General features: G+C 39.4%; 1 protein-coding gene across 2 annotated transcripts in view; it reads left to right on the plus strand.

Annotated features, from left to right (window-relative positions):
• SOAT1 (sterol O-acyltransferase 1) overlaps positions 1 to 18,010 on the plus strand; it is an 84,715-nt gene extending 66,705 nt beyond the window's left edge. For both annotated transcript variants that reach the window (XM_043568907.1, XM_043568908.1), the window contains 9 exons: positions 276 to 354; positions 865 to 946; positions 1,225 to 1,270; positions 1,933 to 2,062; positions 4,568 to 4,665; positions 5,805 to 5,903; positions 7,205 to 7,340; positions 14,894 to 15,039; positions 16,259 to 18,010. In XM_043568907.1, coding sequence (XP_043424842.1) covers positions 276 to 354; positions 865 to 946; positions 1,225 to 1,270; positions 1,933 to 2,062; positions 4,568 to 4,665; positions 5,805 to 5,903; positions 7,205 to 7,340; positions 14,894 to 15,039; positions 16,259 to 16,315 — 873 coding nt within the window. In that variant the 3' untranslated portion in view covers positions 16,316 to 18,010. The remainder of the gene's footprint in view (positions 1 to 275; positions 355 to 864; positions 947 to 1,224; positions 1,271 to 1,932; positions 2,063 to 4,567; positions 4,666 to 5,804; positions 5,904 to 7,204; positions 7,341 to 14,893; positions 15,040 to 16,258) is intronic.
• Positions 18,011 to 19,967: the final 1,957 nt, after the last annotated feature.

A 19,967-nucleotide genomic window follows, 5' to 3' on the forward strand; every position in this document is an offset into this window, starting at 1 on the left:
ACTATTTCAGGAAACTTTGTTTGAATAGGTTTTTTGTTTCTTACCGTAATACGGTTGTAATAGATAATGCTGTTAGATGCAAAATAATTTGAGTAATAACATGTCCTTCCTTAGAGTTTGTTTTTCATTTGTTTTATTCCATAAAAGTGAACTTGAGTTGGTGTATGCAAAATTAGGAAGTTCTTTATATGATTACAATCTAGTGATGTTCTGGGGTTGCTTATGGAGACAAGACGATGGTAGAAAATTCATCTTTTCCCCCCCTCCTTTTGTAGATTCGTTTCATAATGAAGGCCTATTCATTTGTCAGAGAGAATGTGCCTCGGGTACTAAATTCAGCTAAGGAGAAATCAAGTATGTAATTTCATTAGGTCAAGGATTATTCAATAGAATATTTCAACCTTTGGTATTTAGTGGGATGGCTTATTACATTCTGTAGACGTTATGTTCGATTTCAGATATGTAGGATCCATACTGATTTGGAAGACTGTCTTACTGTTTCCTGATTGTTCCCATTTTGCCTTCGTACCTACAATTGAAAAACATTGATCACCAGCCTCTTACACTTGGTCTTATTTTTATAGGATGTTAATAGACTCATTACACCCACGTGTGCTTCCCTTTGAATTGCTGCTTCAAACTCTAGAAGGTATTTCTCAGTCACAGGAATAACTTAGTTTAGACAGATCGGTAATATTGAATCCGTATAAGAATAAGAAGTCTTCATCTGGGGAGATCAGGAAGAAGTGACGTGGGCTAAGAGAAGTCATTTTATTCTTCCCTATTGTGTGCTTTCTTCTCCCTTTTAGTTTTGCCAGGAGAAGTTGAAGAGTGTCTGATCTAACCACAGTTTTCCTTTTCCAGAGATTGTTCCAGTACCCACAGTCAACCAGTATCTGTACTTCCTGTTTGCTCCTACCCTCATCTACCGTGACAACTATCCCAGGTAATGGTAGCGTGAGGTTCGAAGAGTGTTGAGCACCAGAAGTGTAGCCTGAGTGAGGTGGGATAGTAGGCAGGGGCCAGTTCATATAGGGTTATAAAGAGTATAGGATGAGTTTTAATTCTCATGCTGGCATGGGAAAGCCCCAAATGGTGATTCTGGCAATCCGATTCGATTGCAGTAATTCTGGACAGAATCATACAGGCATTTCCTATGCCAGAAATGAAGTTCTGTGTTCATTAGCTTTCTTTAGAAAACTTACTTTGTTTCTTCCTTTTTAGGACTCCCACTGTAAGATGGGGTTATGTCGCTATGCAGTTTTTACAGGTGAATTTTGTCTTTAACCACCTGAGGTTTGTTGATTGGTGGGAGATGGGGATGCAAATTTATAATACTAATTTACTCTGTTGAAGCTGTTGGTAAATTCTTGTCATCTGGGGACTCTAGAACGCTTTTTGAAGTCTTTTAAAATGTTACCAGTACAGTAAATGGTATTTGTTTTGTCAACATCAAAAGTCATTTCTTTCAGTAAAAGAATTTATTTTAATTAAGTCATTTCATTTGGTAACTTTAGTAAGCCTTTACATTTATTTCTCCCTCCCCTTATGGTTTTTTATTTTGGGAAATATATGTGTGGGTATAGTTTGAATGATGAGAATCATAAATCCCAGAAGTTTCCATTTTAAAATCTTGTCTCAACCAAATACCCATTTATGAAGTAAGTTCTTCTGTTCTGGGTTTTATGTAGCAGGATAAGCAGGTTCCAAGGGTTTGGTATGTAATTTGGTAAAGGCTTGAGAGAAGGTGTGATAGAAACTAGGCTTGAGTAATATCTGTGAAGGATTGTAGGTTGGCAACTTTATGTAGTAGCACTAAATGGAACATAGATGGAAACATCAGTCTGAGGGTCACATTTCTCTTCTCTTGAAGGAAAAAAATCCCCGTCTTTCCTTATCAAGCCATGATTAGTATGTCCTTTTATTTTCCAGGTTTTTGGTTGCCTTTTTTATATGTACTACATCTTTGAAAGGCTCTGCACCCCCTTGTTTCGGAATATCAAACAGGAGCCCTTCAGCGCTCGCGTTCTGGTCCTATGTGTATTTAATTCCATCTTGCCAGGTAACATGGGTACTAGTTAATGTGGCTATTGATGCAGGAAAAAGAGGGCTATTGAATATGCACTTTTTTGATTTACCTGCTTTTTGCTATGAACTCATCTGTACATCTGTACCCATGTCACCCTCTTTCTGTCTCCTAAGTAAGTATACTTCCAGTTTCAGCCCAGTCTTCCCATTTGTCTTCTGACTTCCACTCAAGTTTTGCTTTCTGTGACTGTGGATAGTCCATATTTATACCTGATCTTCCCGTTCACTGTCCACTTCACTGTAATCTTCCTCCGACTCCATCCAGGCCGCAGACATGGCCTTTATTGAAATCACTGGTAACCTCCTGATTCTAAATCCGGTAGATGGTTTAGCCTTTATCCTGTTTCCTCTCCAGGAAGCATTTGTTGGATGCTGTCGACCACGTTTGGAAACCTCTCGCCGCCTGTTCTTACTCTCCTGTCTTTCTGGCCATACCTCTATCTCCTGACTTCATTCATTCCACTTAGTTCTTTTTTTAGAGATGTAGGAGTACCTATTATGTGCCAGGTGCTGTGGACCTAGTAGTGAACTGGACACACATACTCTACTCTCTGGAAGCTTGCATTTTAATTATATTTACAGTTTCCTTTACTTTCTTTTTTCTCTACCTCTTAAATGTTGGTTATGTCTTTTATTACCTTCCTTCTTCCTTTCCCTCTCCCATGCTCCTAGGTAATCCTTTATGATTGTCCCCCGAGATTTACTCCGATAAATTATTTTATCTGTCCCTCTAATAGAATATGTATTAAATGCATATCTTCCTCACTAGGCTGCAAATTCCTTGAGATCAAGGATTGTGTCTTACAGCCCGTCAGCCAATCACAGTCTTTCCGATATTGTCTAATACATAATAGATGCTCCATAAATATGTTTTGATATTTTTTTAATAAACAGGTGAATGAAAGGGTAGGCATATAAACGGATATTTTACAATGTAATGTATAATATATGTTACAACGTAATATACATTAACTGGGATGAACAAGGCGCTGATGAACTTCGCATCACGTCGGACATGACATTTGATGCTGAGTTTTGAAAAACAGCTAGATGTTTGGCAGAACTGGTGGAAATGTGCTTTTAGGTGGTGGGATGGAAGCAGAGGCATATGGAGGATTTTAGGACGGCAGGAGTCCAGTCATGGGCAATGTTTACAGCAGTGCGAGTAGAGTCAGATCGGTTAACTTGGTCACTATGGACATTTTGCTGGATAACTCCGTTTGGGGAGGCTATCTTGTGTATTGTAGGATATTTAGCAGCATCCCCACCTCTCTAATTGGATACCAGTAGTACAGCCCGTATCCCTTGAGTCGTGACAATGACATGTGTCCAGAATTGTCAGATGTTCTCTGAGGAGCAAAATCTCCCTCCGTTTTTGTTTTTGTTTTTGTTTTATCTTTATTTATTTTTGAGAGAGACAGAGTGTGAGCAGGGGAGGAGTAGAAAGAGAGGGAGATACAGAACCAAAGAACGCTCCAGGCTCTGAGCTGTCAGCACAGAGCCCGATGCAGGGCTCGAACTCGTGAACCGTGAGATCATGACCTGAGCTGAAGTCGGATGCTCAACCCACTGAGCTACCCAGGTGCCCCCAAATCTCCCACAGTTTTAAGCAGTTGGTTTAGAGGAATGCATGAGGGCCAGATTTTAAAAGGCCTTGGGTACCAAGTTAAGCCGTACATCTAGGCATTTCTTTTTTTCTTTTAAAATTTTTTTAATTTTTATTTTTGAGAGAGAGAGAGAGAGAGAGTGTGAGCAGGAGAGGGGCAGAGAGAGAGGGAGACACAGAGTCTAAAGCAGGTTTCATCTAGGCATTTCTGTTAAAAACAGGCTGGGTCATGGGGTACCTGGGTCGCTCAGTTGGTGAAGCGTCTGACATTGGCTCATGTCACGATCTCTTGGTTTGTGTGAGTTTGAGCCCCGCATCAGGCTCTGCACTGACAGTGTGGAGCCTGCTTGGGATTCTCTGTCTCTCCCCGCCCTCCCCCTCCCCTCCCCAACTAGCATTCCTTCTCTCTCAAATCAGATAAACTTAACAAATGACCTAGCCTGTTTTTTTTTCTTTTTATCTTGAAACCCATTTGGAAGGTAGTTATTGCTCTCTAAAATTAAAATCACTTTCAAAAGAACATTCTGTCATCACTTGAATGGGTAAGCTGGAACAGTAACTTTTATTTTACAGAAAAATTACGACTAATCAAATGGTGACATAAAATTAATTGCTGGGGGGTGCCACGGTGGGTCAGTCCATTAAGCGTCCGACTTTGGCTCAGGTCATGATCCTGTGGTTCGTGAGTTTGAGCCCCACGTTGGACTCTGCTGTGAACGCGGAGTCTGCTTCAGATCCTCTGTCCCCCCCTCTCTCTGCCCCTCTCTCATTTGTGCATGCACTCTTTCAAAAATAAATAAACATTAAAAAAATTAACTGCTAGGTATATGAACTATTTGGAAAGACTCTTAATATTGTTCATCTTATTTTTAGGTGTGCTGATACTGTTCCTTATGTTTTTTGCCTTTTTGCACTGCTGGCTCAATGCCTTTGCTGAGATGTTATGCTTCGGTGACAGGATGTTTTATAGGGTAATGTATACTTGCACTTCTCTTTCTTTTCCCATTTTTCTTAAGTACTTCCATCTTCATTGTTAAGTATTTGAACATTGTTGGCTACTAGCTTTCTAACATAAACGTTGTGCAATTTTTTTTCCATAAGTTTTACCAACATTAAGTCCGAAATTCTGATACTGATGCAGTTAGCACAGCCTCACAGCCACATCTTCTACCTCTAATATCTGCTCCCTTAATAAAGTGTAAAGTTTCTGCTGGTACCTGTGTGGGTGATGAAGTGGGAAAGCAAGTGTCCAGAGGGTATCATGAGACTTTGCTGATCCCTTCATCCGAAATTGGCTCTCTGGTGCCGGAGGAGCGATCTTCTTAGCAAATTGTGTAGGATTGTGTCATAGTTCATAAAGGAAATCACTTTTCCCTCCTTTATTTTGAAAGGCCTCAATTATGCTTAAGATAGTATTCTTATACTTGCAAAGTTGGAATTAAGCTTCACACAGGAGCGGGGTTGCTCACAGTGTTCTGTGACCCTGCCTAAAGCCCTCTGGAGTTTCGTTTCTTCGTGGTTCATCTGGCAACACCCAAAGCCTTGCACTCCTTTCTGAAAGAAACTGGGAGTGTGGGTTGTAAATTGTAGCTTTCTGATTCCATTGGTTTGATCTGAAAGTAGGGAGCAAGATATGTATGAAGGCGCACCGGGACTTGCAGGTAACCATTGTCTCACTCCCTTGTGCAACGTAAATTTTGTCACTTGTGGTACCAGTGGACGTTTCTTCAGGTTTGCACACTAAGTCTACATGACCTTAGAATTCTCTCCTTGTGTTTTAGCAAGGTAAGGGGATTTGCTGTTTAGATGAACCTTAGATTTAATAATTCTGTATATTCTGTATCTTCCATCGTAACTTCTTTCATAATGAGACAAAATGAGCTTAGGGACTTCAGAACCAGAATTCATGTCTTATTGAACACTAATAACCAAAATGCCTTTTAAGTTTTTTCTGACATCAGCGTATGGACTAACAAATTATAACACACTGGATATTATGTTGTGTGCGTGTGCTCTTTAGGAACGTTCAGGGTGTTTTACTTTGGTTCTCTGTGTATGTGTGTGTGTGTGTGTGTATGTAGTTCTGAACCTTTGCTTTTTTTTCCCTCAGGATTGGTGGAACTCTACATCATACTCTAACTATTACAGGACCTGGAATGTGGTAGTTCATGACTGGCTATATTACTATGCTTACAAGGACTTTCTTTGGGTAAGCAGCAAGAGTTAGTTGATGTTCAAAAAATGGAGATTCTTTTCCAGAAGGTATTAGTATTGTGCCGCTGGAAGAAGTTATACTTAGTTGCCTTCAGTTTGCTGTGGGCCATTTAGGTCTATATGTCCAAGAAACCTTATGCTTTGAACACTACTCCTTAGAGACTAGTATGTACAATTACTAGATCTAATACCATGGTTTTGCTTTGGGTTTTACTTTACATGGTTACAGTAAGAACGCATGGAGGCATTTGGAGACGTTGAAATCATCTACCAGTAATGGATCATTTCTTTGAATCTGATTGCCAACAAATAATCTAGCTTCTTGGTTTTTGGTTTTGTTTTTGTTTCTTTGTGAAAAAAGGGAAACATTTATGTTTGGTGTATCTCCAGTTGGTGATATGTGTCTTTGAGACCTTCTTTAGAATGGAATCTATTTAGACTGATGAAGTGTAATCTTGAATCTCGTGATTGATTAATGCTGGTATCTCTGGATTGCAGATTTTAGTTGTTAAGTAAGTGACTGTTGGGTTAAGCAATAGCATGATGTGCAAATAGCGCTATAGTCGAGTGTTCTTTCATTTGTAAATATAGTTTCACATATGGACAAGGCATGTCGCTTCCTTCCAAATAAATCATAATTTAGTTACCTGTGAAAATGGGGAGGATGCCTGTCCTATCTGTCGTACAGTGTTACTCTAAAGGTTGAGATTGGATGTGATGTGTCCATCTATATATGAAAACTGTGGTCTGTGGTAGTGAATTACAAATAGAAGTTACAAATAAGTTTTTGAAAATATGCCCAGATCCTTTGACATTAATGGCTTTGACAATGCCTCATTTTACTAAAATAAGGATTCTTAAGCATTAGATATTTTTTGTAATTATTTCACTACATTTCATTTAATCCAAAGAGTAGATTGGAAAAATCAAATACAAACATAATTAAATAGGTGCCTTTAGCATGTGATAATTTTAAGTCTTATATACAGTTAACTCTTGAACAACACAAGGGTTAAGAGTGCAGACCCTCCCACACAGTCAAAAATTCGCATATAATTTTTTGAGTCCCCCAAAACTTAACTACTAATCACCTACTATTGGCTGGAAGCCTTACTGATAACAAATAGTTGGTTAACACATGTTTTGCATGTTACACGTATTATTACATACTATATTCTTACAATAAAGTAGGCTAGAGAAAAGAAAATGTTATAAGAAAATCAAGGGTCAGCTGTATATAGTTCATGCTTATTACTTTTTAAAAAATGACTTTTTCCTATTCTCCTTTTATCCTAGTTTTTCACGAAGAGATTCAAATGGGCTGCCATGTTAGCTGTCTTTGCTGTGTCTGCTGTAGTGCATGAATATGCCTTGGCTGTTTGCTTGAACTTTTTCTATCCAGTGCTTTTCGTGCTCTTCATGTTCTTTGGAAGTAAGTATCTTGGCACGCTGTGAGTACCGAGTATCAAGGTAAAAGAGAAATTGAGAAAATACAAGGCAGCATAGAGGCAAGGAGTTAAGATGGTGGAGAAGTAGGGGGATCCCTAGGCTTTCCTCATCCCTCAAACATAGCTAGTATTGAGGTCGGATCACTTGAAACACCCAGGAAATTGATCTGCGGAGTGGCGGAAGAATCTCCACAGTTGGAGGAAGAGAGCTTGGCAGATACTAGGCGAGTGGAAGTGAATTAGGGGAGAGGAAAATGGCAATGCCATGGAAGGGAGGGAACCCTTTCTGTGAAGAGACAAAAGGGAGAGAGAGAAAGAGAGAGGGTTTTAGAAAGTGTGGCACTGAGTTAGCACAAGAGGAAAACTTCTCTGGACCATGGACTGGGGAGCGAGAAGCACCGAGTGTCTAGTTCTGTTTGTGTGTTTGTTTGTTTGCAAACTGCATTCCGAGCTCAAACTCTTGAGGTTTTGGAAGTGCGCAACCTTCTCTGGATTGGAGCTGTTGGCGTGCGCTCCTGGGGAGGAGGGAGTTGGTCCTGGAGTGTATAGAGTGGTGTGGAGATCTCTGGGGCGCATTGGGAGGGAACATTCTCCTTCCTGGAGTACTCTTGGAAGAGGGTTTCTTGCCTCCCCAAGGACAAAAGACCCAGTAGGTGCCAGCCAAAGGCCTTTCATCATGAAGGTAGAGAGGCTCTACCCTAGAGGAGGGGAGCGGATCTGTATGATGCTGGGTCCTTTTAGATGCTGGGTTTTGGATCCCAGCTGTCTGCCAGGAGAAGGTGCAGGATAGTTGTAGCACAGGGCAAGCTGACTGCCCTCGCTATTGAGTGAGGACTGCCTGAATACCAGGAGGTATGAGATCCCCGGTCCGGGGTTGAGAGATTGGGATGGCACCATTTCCCCCCCCAACATCAACACTGTGGGACTTCAGAGAACAACACAGCTGCCCCCAGTGGAGGCAGGACTTCCTTACACCTGTTGCCTGGCAACTGCTTATTTACTGGAGCAAGACTGGCTGACCCAACTCAACCGCAACTGGCCTCTCCTCCACACCAGCACAGCCAGCACCCAGCATGCACCAAGTGCACTGAAAATTGAGTGCTTGACAATGACACCTGCAATTCTTTTTTCTTTTTTTCTTTTGGAACCAGGTTTATAGTTTCTTGTTTGTTTGTTTTCATTTTCTTTTCTCTTTTTTTTGGAAGGGGCTTTTTTATTTTTTCTTCTTTTTCTTTTTTTTTTTCCTTTTTGTTTGGAATCAGCCGTATAGTTTTTTGATTCTCTGTTTGAGAGTTTTTTTGTTGTTATTGTTCCCTTTTGTTTCCTTTTCTTTTTTTCATTTTGGTGGTGGTGGGAGGATCAGGCTTTCCCTCTCTCCTCCTGTTTTCCAGGGTTACTCCAACAAACAAATCAAAACACAGCTAGTTAAAGGTCCAAACACTCCCTCACTGCAGACAAGGAGGAGCTCTGCAGAGGACTGACCAGTGGGAAAGAGCAGCCAGAATGCAACAGCAGAGTGCACACAGCATATACCAGAAACACTTCCTCGAGTGCCAGGCCCCAGACAGTGTACAGCCCCTTTTTAACAGCATTACTCTCAGGTCTAGGAAATGTAACAAGATTTTAAAACACGCAGAAGACAGAAACTTAGCCAAAGTGACAAGACAGAGGAATTCTCCCCAAAGGAAAGGTCAAGAAGAGATCATGGGTAGGGACTTACTCAAAATAGACAAAAACAATATATCTGAACAAGAATTGAAAACAAGAGTCGTAAGACTACTAGCTAGTCTTGAAAAAAGCCTGGAAGACACCAGAGAACTCTTGCTGCAGAGATCAAAGACCTAAGAACTAGTCAGGCTGAAATAAAAGATCCTATAACTAAGATGCAAAACAAACTGGATACAGTGAAAACGAGGATTGAAGAAGCAGAGGAGAGAATAGGTGATATAGAAGGTAAAATTGTAGAAAATAAGGAAGCTGGAAAAGGGAAAGGAAAGTGTTAGATCACAAGGGAAGACTTAGAAAACCCAATGATCCCATGAAACGAAACAATATCTGTATCATAAAGTCCCAGAAGAAGAGTGGGAAAGAGGGACAGAAGGTTTATTTGAACAAATTATAGCTGAGAACTTCCCTGATCTGGGGAAGGAAACAGGCATCCAAGTCCAAGAGGCAAGAGAACTCCCACCAAAGTCAACACAAACAGGCCAACACCATGACATATAGCAAAACTTGCATAATACAAAGATAAAGAGAGAATTCTGAAAGCAGCTAGGGACAAAAGGTCCTTAACCTACAAGGCTAGGCACCTAAGGTTAGTAGTAGACCTGTTCACTGAAACTTGGCAGACCAGAAGTGATTCGCAGGAAATATTCAATGTGCTGAATGGGAAAAATACGCAGCCAGGAATGCTTTATCCAGCAAGACTGTCATTCAGAATAGGAGAGATGAAGAGTTTCCCAGACCAGGACACCTGGGTGGCTGGCTCAGTTAAGCGTCCGACTTCAAGCCATGCATTGGGCTCTGTGTTGACGGTACGGATCCTGACTGGGACTGTCTCTCACTCTCTGCCCCTCCCTACCCCTCTCTCATTAAAAATAAGTAAACTTAGGGGCACCTGGGTGGCGCAGTCGGTTAAGCGTCCGACTTCAGCCAGGTCACGATCTCGCGGTCTGTGAGTTCGAGCCCCGCGTCAGGCTCTGGGCTGATGGCTCGGAGCCTGGAGCCTGTTTCCGATTCTGTGTCTCCCTCTCTCTCTGCCCCTCCCCCGTTCATGCTCTGTCTCTCTCTGTCCCAAAATAAATTAAAAAAACGTTGGAAAAAAAAATTAAAAAAATAAAATAAGTAAACTTAAAAAGAAAAGCTTTCCCAGACAAAAACTAAGGAGTTCATGACCACTAAACCACCCTGCAAGAAATTTAAAGGGGGTCTGAGTGGAGGAAAAAAAGACCAAAGCAACAAAGACTACAAAGGACCAGAGAATGTCACCAGAAACACCGGACTGTACACATAACACAATAGCACTGAACTCCTATCTTTCAATAATTACTTGGAATGTAAATGGACTAAATGCTCCAACCAAAAGACATAGGGTATCAGAATGAATTAAAAAACAAGATCCATCTGTATTCTGCCTACAAGAGAGCATTTTAGACCTAAAGACACCTGCAGATTGAAAGTGAGGGGATGGCAAACCATCTGTTATGCTAATGGAGGCCAAAAGAAAGCCGGAAGAGCCATACTTCTATCAAACTGTTTTAAAGCATAGACTGTAACAAGATGAAGAAGGGCATTATATCATAGTGGGTCTATCCATCAAGAAAATCTAACAACTGTAGCAACACTTACAATGTGGGAGCACCCAAATATATAAATCAATTAATAACAACATAAACTCATTGATAATAATGCCATTATAGTAGGGGACATTAATATCCCACTAATAGCAGTGGACAGATGATCTAACAATGGACAGAAAATCAACAGTGGCTTTGAGTGACTCACTGGATGGGTTGGACTTAACAGATATATTCAGAACATTTCATCCTAAAGCAGCAGAACATACATTCTTCTTGAGTGCACATGGAACATTTTCTGGAATAGATCACATACTGGGTCACAAATCAGCTCTCAACAGGTAGAAAAGAATCTATATCATACCATGCAAGTAAACCACAAGAAAAAATTTGGAAAACTTTCAAATACATGGAAGTTAAAGAATGAGTTAACCAGGAAATTAAGAAATAAGAAAAAAACAAAAAAACATGGAAGCTGTTTAAAATGAAAACATGGCAGTCCAAACCCTTTGGGTTACAGCAAAGCAGTCAGAAGAGGAAAGTACATGGCAATTCAGGCCTATCTCAAGAGGCAGGGAAGGTCACAAGTACACAACCTAACCTTATACCAAAAGGAGCTGGAAAAGGAGCAGCAAATAAAGCCTAAAGCCAGCAGAAGGGGGGACATAATAAAGACTAGAGCAGAAATAAATGATACAGAAAAACAGAGTAACAGATCAATGAAACTAAATGCTGGTTCTTTGAAAGAATAAACAAAATTGATAACCCCCTAGCCAGACTTACCAAAAAGAATGAGAAAGGACCCAAATAGGTAAAATCATGAATGACAGAGGAAAAATCACAACCAACAGCACAGGAATACAAGCAATTATAAAAGAATACTATGAAAAATTATATACCAACACACTGGGCAATCTGGAAGAAATGGACAAATTCCTAGAAACCCACACACTACCAAAACTGAAACAGGAAGAAATAGAAAATTTGAGCAGGCCTGTAACCAACAAAGAAATTGAATCATTTATCAAAACTCTCCCAACAAATAGGAGTCCTTGGCCAGATGGCTTCCCAGGGGAACTCTTAAAGCAGAGTTAATATATTTAATAAAACTTAAAGCAGAGTTAATAACTATTCTTCTCACACTGTTTCAAAAAATAGAAATGGAGGGAAAGCTTCCAAACTCATTCGATGAAGCCAGCATTACTTTTATTCCAAAGCCAGGTAAAGACCCCACTAAAAATGGGAATAAAAAGGCCAGTATCCCTGATGAACGTGGATGCAAAAATTTTCGTCAAGATATAAGCAAATCAAATTCAACAGTACATTAAAAGTATTATTCACCATGATCAAGTGGGATTTATTCCTGGGCTGCAGGCTGGTTCCATATTTGCAAATCAATCAATATGATATACCACATTAATAGAAGAAAGGATAAGAACCATATGATCATCTCCATAGATGCAGAAAAAGTATTTGACAAAGTACAGCATCTCTTCTTGATGAAAACCCCCAAGAAAGTAAGGATAGAAGGAACTTACCTCAACATCTTAAAGACCATTTATGAAGATCCCACAGCCAATATCATCTTCTATGGGGAAAAACAGAGCTTTCCCCTAAGATCAGGAACACAACAGCGATGTCCACTCTCACCACTGTTATGTACTGGAAGTCCTAGCGTCAGCAATCAGATAACAAAAAGATAAAAGGCATCCAGATTGGCAACGAAGAAGTCAATCTTTTACATTTTGCAGATGACGTGATACTCTACATGGAAAACCTGAAACACCCCACCAAAAAACCGTTAGAACTGATATATGAATTCAGCAAAGTTGCCGGATATAAAATAAGCGTAGAGAAATTGGTTGCATTTCTATACCCAAATAATAAAGCAGCAGAAAGAGAAATCAAGGAGTCTATCCCATTTACATTTGTGCCAAAAACCATAAGATACCTAGAGATAAATAACCCAAGAGATAAATGATCTGTATGCTGAAAACTATAGAAAGCTTATGGAAGAAATTAAGGAAGACACAAAGAAATGGAAAAACATTCCACGCTCATGGATTGGATGAATAAATACTGTTAAAATGGCTGTACCACCCAAAGCAATGTACATTCAATGTAATCACTATCAAAGTAACACCAGCACTCTTCACAGAGCTAGTACAAACAGTTGTAAAATTTGTACAGAACCAGAAAAGACCCTGAATAATCTAATGTTGTAAAAGAAAACCAAAGCTGGAGGCATCAAAATTTAGGCCTTCAAGCTTTATTGTAAAGCTGTGATCATCAAAACAGTATGGTACTAGCACAGAAACAAACACATAGATCAATGGAATAAAATAGGGACCCAGAAATGGACCCACAAATCTATGGTTCGACAAAGCAGGAAAGAGTGTCCAATGGAAAAAAGATGGTCTCTTCAGCAAATGGTGCTGGGAAAACTGGACAGTGACATGCAGAAGAATGAAACTGGATCACTTTCTTATACCATATACAAAATTAAATTCAAAATGGATGAAAGATGTAAATGTGAGACAGGAAACCATCAAAATCCTAGAGGAGAAATCAGGCAGTAACCTCTTTGACCTCAGCCTCAGCAGCTTCTTACTAGACATTTCTCTGGAGGCAAGAAAACAAAAGCAAAAATGAACTATTGGGATCTCATCAAGATAAAAAGCTTCTGCACAGTGAAGGAAACAATCAGCAACCCCAGAGTCAACTGATGAAATGGGAGAGGATATTTGCAAATGATGTGTCAGATAAAGGGTTACTATCCAAAATCTATAAAGAGCTTATCAAACTCAACACCTAGAAAAGAAATAATCCGATGAAGAAATGGGCAAAAGACATGAATAGACACTTTTCTAAAGAAGACATCCAGATGGCTAACAGACACATGAAAAGATGTTCAACATCACTCCTCATCAGAGAAATACAAATCAAAACCACAGTAAGATACCACCTTACACCTGTCAGAATGGCTAAAATTAATAACTCAGGAAACAGCAGATGTTGGTGAGGATGCAGAGAAAGGGGAACCCTTTTGTAGTGTTGGTGGGAATGCAAACTGGTGCAGCTACTCTGGAAAACAGTATGGAGGTTCCTCAAAAAATTAAAAATAGAACTACCCTACCAGCCAGCAATTGTGCTACTATGTATTTATCCAAAGGATACAAAAATGGTGATTCAAAGGGGGCACATACACTCCAGTGTTTATAGTAGCGCTATTAACAGTAGCCAATTATGGAAAAAGCCCAAATGTCCATTGACTGATAGATGGATAAAGAAGACATGGTTTACATATACAATGGAATATTACTTAGCGATCAAAAAGAATGAAATCTTGCCATTTGCAACAACATGAGTGGAACTAGAGTGTATTCTAGGCAAAAAGTCTGTCATAGGAAGATAATGTCATTGATTTCACTTGTGGAATTTAAGAAACACAACATGGACATAGAGGAGGGGAAGGAAAAATAAGATAAAAACAGAGAGAGAGGCAAACCGTAAGAAACTCTTAACTACAGAGAAGAAAGAGGGTTGCTGTGGAGGGTGTTGGGTGGAGAGATGGCCTAAATGGGTGATGGGCATTAAGGAGAGCACTTGTTGGGATGAGCACTGCATGTTATATGTAAGTGATAAATCATTGGGCTCTTCTCCTGAAACCAGTACTACACTGTATGTTAACTAACTTAAATTTAAATAAATTAATTAAAAAACAAAAAATCTATAAGGCAGTCTAGAAAACCAGATGTTAGTTAATACCATTTCGAGGCAGTGTTTGTGAGATGCTTACAACATTGATTTTGAGTAATTTAAACACACGCTGTTGCAGGGTGCTTAAATTTGAAGTAGAGAAATGGACATAAAGAGCCTTGAAGACTAATGACAACAGTAATTTGGGAGGTCATGAAAACTTTAAACAATTCAGTGTTCTCTCCCTGAAAAAACACGGACCCTTTTTTGGGTGGGTGGGTGGAGGGACAAGGTTAAATATGAATGAGTCCATGAAATATATTTTCACCTGTCCTGAATATTATTTGATTTCCAATTAATCACTGATAAATTTTAACTCTGAAGTTTCATTTTCACTTATAAGACCTGTATACCTGTATAAATAAATAAACAAACCTGAATACCCACAGTTGATGCTCATTGTGATGATGATCAGAGCATATATCTGAAGCCACTTATTTCCTGACAGATTGTTACATTTTTTATCATCTTTCTGACTTCAGTGGCTTTCAACTTCATTGTCAATGACAGTCGGAAAAGGCCATTTTGGAATGTTATGGTGTGGACTTCCCTTTTCGCGGGCAACGGAGTCATCCTGTGCTTTTATTCCCAAGAGTGGTATGCACGTCAGCACTGTCCTCTGAAAAATGTGAGTCCTCATTCAGGCTGGAGCGGAAAAGCAATGTTTTCACCCCCTGGTTGTGAGGGTTCGTGGGCAATATTAAGGAGAAGAGTAGTGGAGATGATGCCAGATTAATGTTAAGGGGAGGGAGGTAAAAGGGTTAGCTTACTATTTGATCTTACTGCACAGTCTTTGAAATTTTTCTTTTCTCTGGTTTTGTTTACACTGAGCACTCCTAGTTTTCGGTTCTCTCTTTTTTTCTCCCCCTTTGACTGCTTTTTCTGTAGTGTTTTCTGATTTTCTTCCTGTGTCCTGAAAATGTGGTGTTCTGCAGAGTCTTCGCAATGGCACGTGTGCCCCTCTGGCCACCACGTCATCCCAGAATAGTGAACTGTTTGTGAAAAAGTCCGGCTACACTCATATGCCTAGGATCCCTTTTCCCTTGATTTTGTTGTTGTTGTTTGTGATTATGTACGATTCTCATTTTTAGAGCCTTCACTTCTAGTTGCGTATGGAGAACTCCCGAATATTTAATGGTGCCTCCTTGATCTATCTACTTGAGTATCTCTCACGGGGACCTATGACTGAAGTTGCCTAGAGTCCAGTTAATCAGCTTCTCTCCCAAAGCTTCTCCTACGGCCTTGTTTTTGTTATGCTGCCCCAATGCTCCCTCCTTATTTCCTGTTAACCCCCTTTTTACATCTGAACTAGCTGCTTTGGGCTGTCTCTGCTTATGGTACTCTCTGCACTCCAAATCCACCTGTCAGATTTTCTTTTCAAATCCGGTTTGGATGCAATATCTTCCAGCTTTTTCAGATTCTTGCTCCAGTCTTTTCCCATTTCTGACCTTTCACGGTGCTTCATCTGTTCTCATTTAGTCATTTCAAACCTCATATTATAGTAATTTGTGTATATATTTTAGCATCCTCACCCTACCACCATTTAGATTTTAGACCACCAAAAAGTAGGCCTGTGCTAAGATAAAATGCAAGATACAGAAAAGAGGTAGTGCCTGCTTGGAATTTGGTCAGAAGCTTTGCGTAAAACTTGTAAATTGGTATAATCTGTGTTGCAGATAAAAATCTTTTGAATTAGTGAGCTGCTTACAGCTTAGAGGTTGTGGAAGTGCTGGGAGGCATTGTAAAACTGTGCGATGTGTAGCATTAACACCCCTATCTACCCTGACACCTCGTGCTCACAGTGCCTGCAAATAAGCCACTCTTCCCTTGTTTTTTCCCCATCAAAGCCCACATTTCTGGATTATATCCGTCCGCGTTCCTGGACTTGTCGGTACGTGTTTTAGAAGCTTGGACTCCCGTTTCATTCCTTGACACTGAAGATGGGATTTCTGCCTGATTTGGGGCCAGCATCTGTTTCCAGCTGTTACTGAAGTTATCTGTGCTATTTGGACCACTCCAGGCTTTACAGATGGCTTGCTCCATTCCTAGGTCAGCTGAGATGTTGGAAGTTTACTGGAATCTTGTGCACTTGAAGCAGTACTTTTTTTTTTTTTTTCCCCTACCTGTTTGGGAGAAGGGGACTGATAGCTGACATAATGACAGATTTTTGCTGGCTTTTCGTTTTTTGACTCCATCTAAACATCATGACTAAACATGTTTTCTTGGCCACTGAATTAGCCAAAACACGAAGAAATCATTTAAATATTTTAGGCTTAGAAATTTTTTCATGCACACTGTTGGAATGTATGCTAATTAACTGTGTACTTGGGAAAGAAAAAATAATGTGGAACATTTTGCTGTTTTTAGTAGAGGGGAAATAACTAGTTTCCAAAGATAATCTTGTTATACATCTTAATTGTATTTTTTTTTTTTTTTTGGAAAGAAGTACAGTTCTATTCAGTTTTTGCCTTGTTTCTCTATAAGGTGTAGGTCATAATTTCTGTGAAGCAAAATTACACCGTTCATTTTGAATTCCTGAGTTTACATCCGAAATATTATAAACTGAGGGGGACAGAAGTAGGAAGGGAAAAAGAAAGAAGTGACACAGGACAAAGAAAAATGCTTCCTTGTACAGTTTCCAAAGCAATTTTTAAAGACTTGCTGAATCAATCGTGTGTTTAAATTATTTTATCATGGAATTTATGTGGAAGGTAACTGCTTTGTTTAAACTTTAAGGTAATAACTTTTTGGAAGTTATTTAGAAGTACCCTTTGGTATACTTATTGTTTAATAAATACTGACTTGAAACATTTTGCACACTAATAAGTCTGTGACATATAAGTATTAATCACCTCCATTAATATTAAAGTGATTTTTAAAGATCCAGAAGCTGGCTTCTGCATTGCTCAATTATGGCATTTTTAATGGTAGTATGCTTTAGGTGAAACAAATTAATATGTGATCATTTTGAAGAAAAGGTACTCTATTATGTGATGTTTCCATGTTATAAGATGCCCATTGCTGATAAAGTGTGGTGTGCAGGAATTGTTTTGTTCATACGTATGAGGTGTGATTATGTTTGTAAAGACCAAGCATCGAACGGGATATCCGCGACCATGTAGTTGAAGTTTCCACTCAGTGAAGTGAGACCGAAGAATTACTCAAAAGAGGATTCTTACTTGGAGTAGCCACCTTGAGAAGTTATCTTGGTATTATAACAGCCCTACTTCCATCCAAAAAGTTTTGGGACATCTTTTTGGAATTGTTTTAAAGTCTGTTTGAGTCTCATAAGAAGGTAAATAGACTTTGTTAGTAAACACACCTGAATTTGTACCCCAAGTATCCAGCCTCATTACCAATTTTATTCCAATACCTTTGATCCATATGAGTTCAGGCCATTCCCAAATACCAAATGCAGCTTTTTAACAGATAAAAGTGCATGTGAAAAGAGGTTATTTTTTAAAAAGTAACTCCCATGTTCCCAAGCGGTAATTGTCTATACAGTGGTCTGGTAATTGTAATGGAGCCATAACCTCCACAGATTGCTTTAATATAGCTTGTACTTTCTGGCATTTTTATTAAAAATTAAAATGAGTCAATCACTTGAGTTGATAACTCTGTTTTTAATATGACGAGAGAGTTAAGAAAACCAGATTGATCTAAGACTTATTTATGCATAAGTCATCTACTTAAGGAGTGGTAGATCTCTGAGACCATGGAATTCTTAGATCTGTATTTCTGTTAAGTGCTGTGGATGTTACACTCTCATTGACGAGGACTTTGTTGCTTTGTACTGATTCTGAATACTGTATTTGTTGGACTGACCAGTGCTGTTTTTTTTTAAGCTCTCCTCTTCCTTTTATTGGTGATTTTGTTTTTCTGCCCAAAGACTTTGATGTGACAACAAATAATATGCTTAAAACTAAAGACTCTAGAATGATAAGAATGCTTTAAGAAATTTTCACAAACACTTAAAAAATAGCTGCTTTCTGTGAGAGAAACTAGTTTGGTAGCTGTGGCCTTCCTGCTAGCTGCTTTCAGCAGAAGTCTTTTTCTTTAAATCACTACTGTGGTGCCTGGGTGGCTCAGTCAGTTGAGTGTCTGGCTCTTGATTTCGGCTCATGTCATGATCCCACAGTTTGTGAGATCGAGCCCCGCGTGGGGCTCTGCGCTGATCCGGAGCCTGCTTCGGATTCTCTCTCCCTCTCTCTCTTTCTCTGCCCCTGGCCCCCACTCGTGTGTGCACTCTCTTGCTGTGTCGCTGTCTCTCAAAATGAATAAGTAAATGTTAAAAAAAAAAAAACACTACTTACACTCCTAAATAAATTAAAACCTCTATATGTTTTAGGATGGTTTTGATTTTTCCTCTTGCTAATAGGGGTCAAAGTTAGTTACGGGACAATACTTTTTTCCTTATGAACAAGGAAGAGTTTCAAATTTTGTTCCTGTAAGAAGTATTTTAAGTTTGTTTATTTACTTTGAGAGAGCAAAGAGGGTGTGCGCATGCAGGAGTTGGGGAGGGGCAGAGGGAGAGGGAGAGAGAATCCCAAGCAGGCTCTGCCCTGTCAGCGTGGAGCCCAACACAAGGCTCAGTGTCTGGAGGGGGTTTGATCTCACAAACTGAGGTCATGACCTGGGCTGAAATAATGGAGTCTAATGCTAAACCTGCTGAGGCCCCCCAGGCGCCGCCCCTCTTCCTGTGAGAAGTATTAATGATAGCAGCCATTTTTGTGTTTTTTTCCAAAACAACAGCTAAATCTCAACCTTTGTCATATATCTGTTAGATGCTTTCATTTTTCAGTTCTGGATAGTGAAGGGAAATGGGTTTTGTTTGGTTTTGGTGGATTAATCTCCTGCAATTGCCTAAATAAAGTTGCTTGCTCTATGTTAGAACTTAATCAGAACATTGAGGCTGCTTGTGACCTTTCAGTAACTACTATTTTTATTTGTTTGTTTGATAGTGGACTTTACTGGGAAAAATTAGTGTAAAAAACATTCAAATGCATAAAATTTAAAGAAGACCATAAAATTATACCTTTTAGCTATAGTAGTCACAATAGCAATCACAAATAAGGTAAACCCTAAATTATTGCCTAAGCAAACGCTATTTTGTCAGGCTTCTATTGCAAAGCCCGAGGCAGGAAATACTGCAGTTACCAGAGGTGAGCCCCAATGACGAATTTGCATTTGAAGCTGAAGAAAGGAAAAAAAAAAAAACCCAACATGACAGTAACTATTTTTTGCTTTTGGAAGCATAAGGGGCGGGGAAAATGTTGTTTTCCTTTTAGTTGTAGGGTAAAATAGGTGACATTGGCAGGTTAATAAGGTGTAGGGTGTAAATACTCTGTAATCGCAAACACATTATGTTGCACAAGTAATTCATTTAGGATAGGCAGTTTTCATTGAATTTTAAAATTCCACTTGCCTGAAAAATGGAATCCTGAAGTCTTTGTAGAAAGCCTAACAGAACAGTGTGTATTTAAAGATTGGTCATGTGGGCTATGTAGCCTAAAAAGATATAATTTATGAATCGTTGAGGCCCTTTATGCAAAAAGA

The sequence above is a fragment of the Prionailurus bengalensis genome, chromosome E4 (genome assembly GCF_016509475.1).
Source record: "Prionailurus bengalensis isolate Pbe53 chromosome E4, Fcat_Pben_1.1_paternal_pri, whole genome shotgun sequence".
NCBI lineage: Eukaryota > Metazoa > Chordata > Mammalia > Carnivora > Felidae > Prionailurus > Prionailurus bengalensis.